General features: G+C 34.9%; 1 protein-coding gene across 1 annotated transcript in view; it reads right to left on the reverse strand.

The window, feature by feature from the left end:
• The window catches only part of LOC106875867 (zinc finger CCHC domain-containing protein 7), a 19,319-nt gene that overhangs the window by 6,808 nt on the left and 9,821 nt on the right, over nt 1-2,690 (reverse strand). Inside the window, exon 6 of the mRNA XM_014924166.2 lies at nt 1,863-2,036. Coding sequence (XP_014779652.1) covers nt 1,863-2,036 — 174 coding nt within the window. The remainder of the gene's footprint in view (nt 1-1,862; nt 2,037-2,690) is intronic.

Consider the following 2,690-nt stretch of genomic DNA (forward strand, 5'->3'; position numbering starts at 1 on the left):
AAAAAAAAAAAAAAAAAAAAAAACCCATTTAAATTTCAAATTATTCATAACACAATTTCAAGGTCCTAATGAGTAAATAGTGAAACTTAACAACTGTTGTCATGAATCAATTATAAGAACAGTAGCAAAATACCTAGTTGGTGTTTAGCACCAGGTCAATAACAATCATGTGGAACTAGGATCAAAAGCTTCCTACCATGGCCAACCCATCTTTTTGGGGTGTATGTAAGACTATTACTTACTATGTTCTTTGGTCTTTGTAAAACTATTTTCCATCTTTAACTTGTTTAGGTCATTAGACTGCAGCCACGTTGAAGAATATTTTAGTCGAATGAATCAACTCCGTTATTCATTTTTTAGAGCCTGGTAGTTATTCTATTAGTTCCTTTTGACAAACCACTAAGTCACGGATATAACCAGATACTGATTGTCAAGTGGTGGTGGGGACAAACATACACAGACACGATGGGCCTTTTTCAGTTTCCATCTACCAAATCCACTCACAAGGCTTTGGCCAGCACAAGGTTATAGTAGAAGACATTTGCCCAAGGTTCCATGCAAGAGGACTGAACCCAAAATCACATGGTTGGGAACCAAGCTTCTTACCACCAAGCCATATCTGTGACATCATCACCTAATACATATACACACAATGATGCGCCTGCCCAGTTCCCACTTACCAATTCCACTCACAACTTTGGTCAGTCAAGGTCTTATAGCAGAAGACACTCACCAAAGGTGACGCACAGTTAGACCGAACCAAAAGAATTAAGAACTCTACAGCATATATGTCAAATAGAACTAATTATGATTACAAGAATTTAGCTGAAATGGAAACAAACGAAATAGTCTGTTGAATGTTTAATATGAACTTAGGAAGACATTAGAAGCTTTTATCTCAAAGTTGACGGTCTAGTCAAGAGGTTCATCCTCAGCTTGGCTGCCACGACTACTCAGTTGTGAACATCTCAACTAAGGGTGAATCTCACAGTAGACTGTCAACTTTGCAATAAAAAATACAATATTTACTTTTGTCTAAACTGCGCCTTTTGATACTTGGTTTTAACTGAAGAAAAAAAAGAACGGGATTTGGCTAATACAAAGGACAAAGCTGATACCAAGTTTGAATATGAAGAGGAAAAAAGAATTCATACCTAGATTTAATACTAAATTAGGGATGTGATTTATGAGTGTCTGTATATAATCACATATGTATATACTTATCTATATACATACACACTACCCAGTTTTAAGTTCTATAGCAGATGTATTCTATTACTGTTTATCCGACCGAAGCTTTGTAATTGAATTTGGTAGGCGGAAGTTACTGCCGTGTGTGTACATGTCTGTGTATGTGCCTCTCTCCCAGAGAGTGAGAAAGGGAATTACCATTCATACATTTGTTTAATGGAACACACACAGAATTTGGATCAAATTAGTGAAAAGTTGTGCCAAGAACAGAGAACATCAAGTTAGTGAGTGATAGATTAGGATTGAAGATTAAATCATTAAGATATCACAGATTTAATTAAATCAATGCAAAACAAACACAAGACCCTTCATGATACAGTTTCTTTAACATTTGAAGAGACATAGAATAATAATTTGTTTCTAGCAGAGGTAGAAGATCTGATATTTTAGGAGAGGAGGATAAATGATTATACCAACCCTAGTATTTGACTGGTACTTGGATTTTATCAAACTCAGAGAGATGAAAGGCAAAACTGAACTTTATGAAATTTGAATAAGGAATATAAAGAACCAGAAAAGAGAAAAAAAAGCAAAGTTTTTTTTTATCCAATCCTACTCTACTGATTTTGAAAATCCAATAAAAATATTTTTAATAAGTTTCATTTACTTACATGATTCATATGGCCCATTATGTCACATCGGGAACAGAGTGCATTATAAGGACGTTTGGGTTCATTGCAATCACGAGCAAGATGTCCAGGGCATTCACAATTATAACAAATACTATTTGGGCACTCTTGGCCTCTGTGTCCTAAAATTCCACAGAGGTAACATACAAGTGGTTTCTAAAATTAAAAAAAGAGAAAAGAATGCAAAAAATTTTGAAAAAGAAAAAAAAGAGAAATATATTTTATAGTCTGATTCTTTTAAACATTTAGAAGTAAAACTATTGCTTGGCAAGTATTTTGAAGTAAGATCTTGTTTTAAAAATGAATCAATTATAGAATAGAAAAGACATTTTAACTGTTTAAAGAAGGACAGAAAAAACAAAAAAACCCGGCTGCAATCACTTCATTTTATTTGTTAATAGTACTACCAATTATGGTCATTTTAACATTTGTTTTTCCATGCTGGCATCATTTTTAGAACTGCATGCCCCTGTCGCCATTGCTACCCCTAACACTTTCAAATAAATAATCTCTTATTCTCCGTGTCTTTGAAAGTGCAAAGGCAGCTAAGAGAGCCTGTTGACAGGCATACTGACCACAGCACTACTTGTAGCTCAGATTTTCAGGAAAGCAAATGTAAACAAATACATACATGCACATCATCGTTTAACATCCGCTTTCCATGCTAGCATGGGTTGGACGATTTGATTGAGGACTGGTGAAATCAGATGGCAACACCAGGCTCCAATCTAATTTGGCAGAGTTTCTACAGCTGGATACTCTTCCTAACGCTGACCACTCAGTGTATATGCACAGGCATATATATATATA

The sequence above is a fragment of the Octopus bimaculoides genome, chromosome 16 (assembly GCF_001194135.2).
Source record: "Octopus bimaculoides isolate UCB-OBI-ISO-001 chromosome 16, ASM119413v2, whole genome shotgun sequence".
Taxonomy (NCBI): Eukaryota; Metazoa; Mollusca; class Cephalopoda; order Octopoda; family Octopodidae; genus Octopus; species Octopus bimaculoides.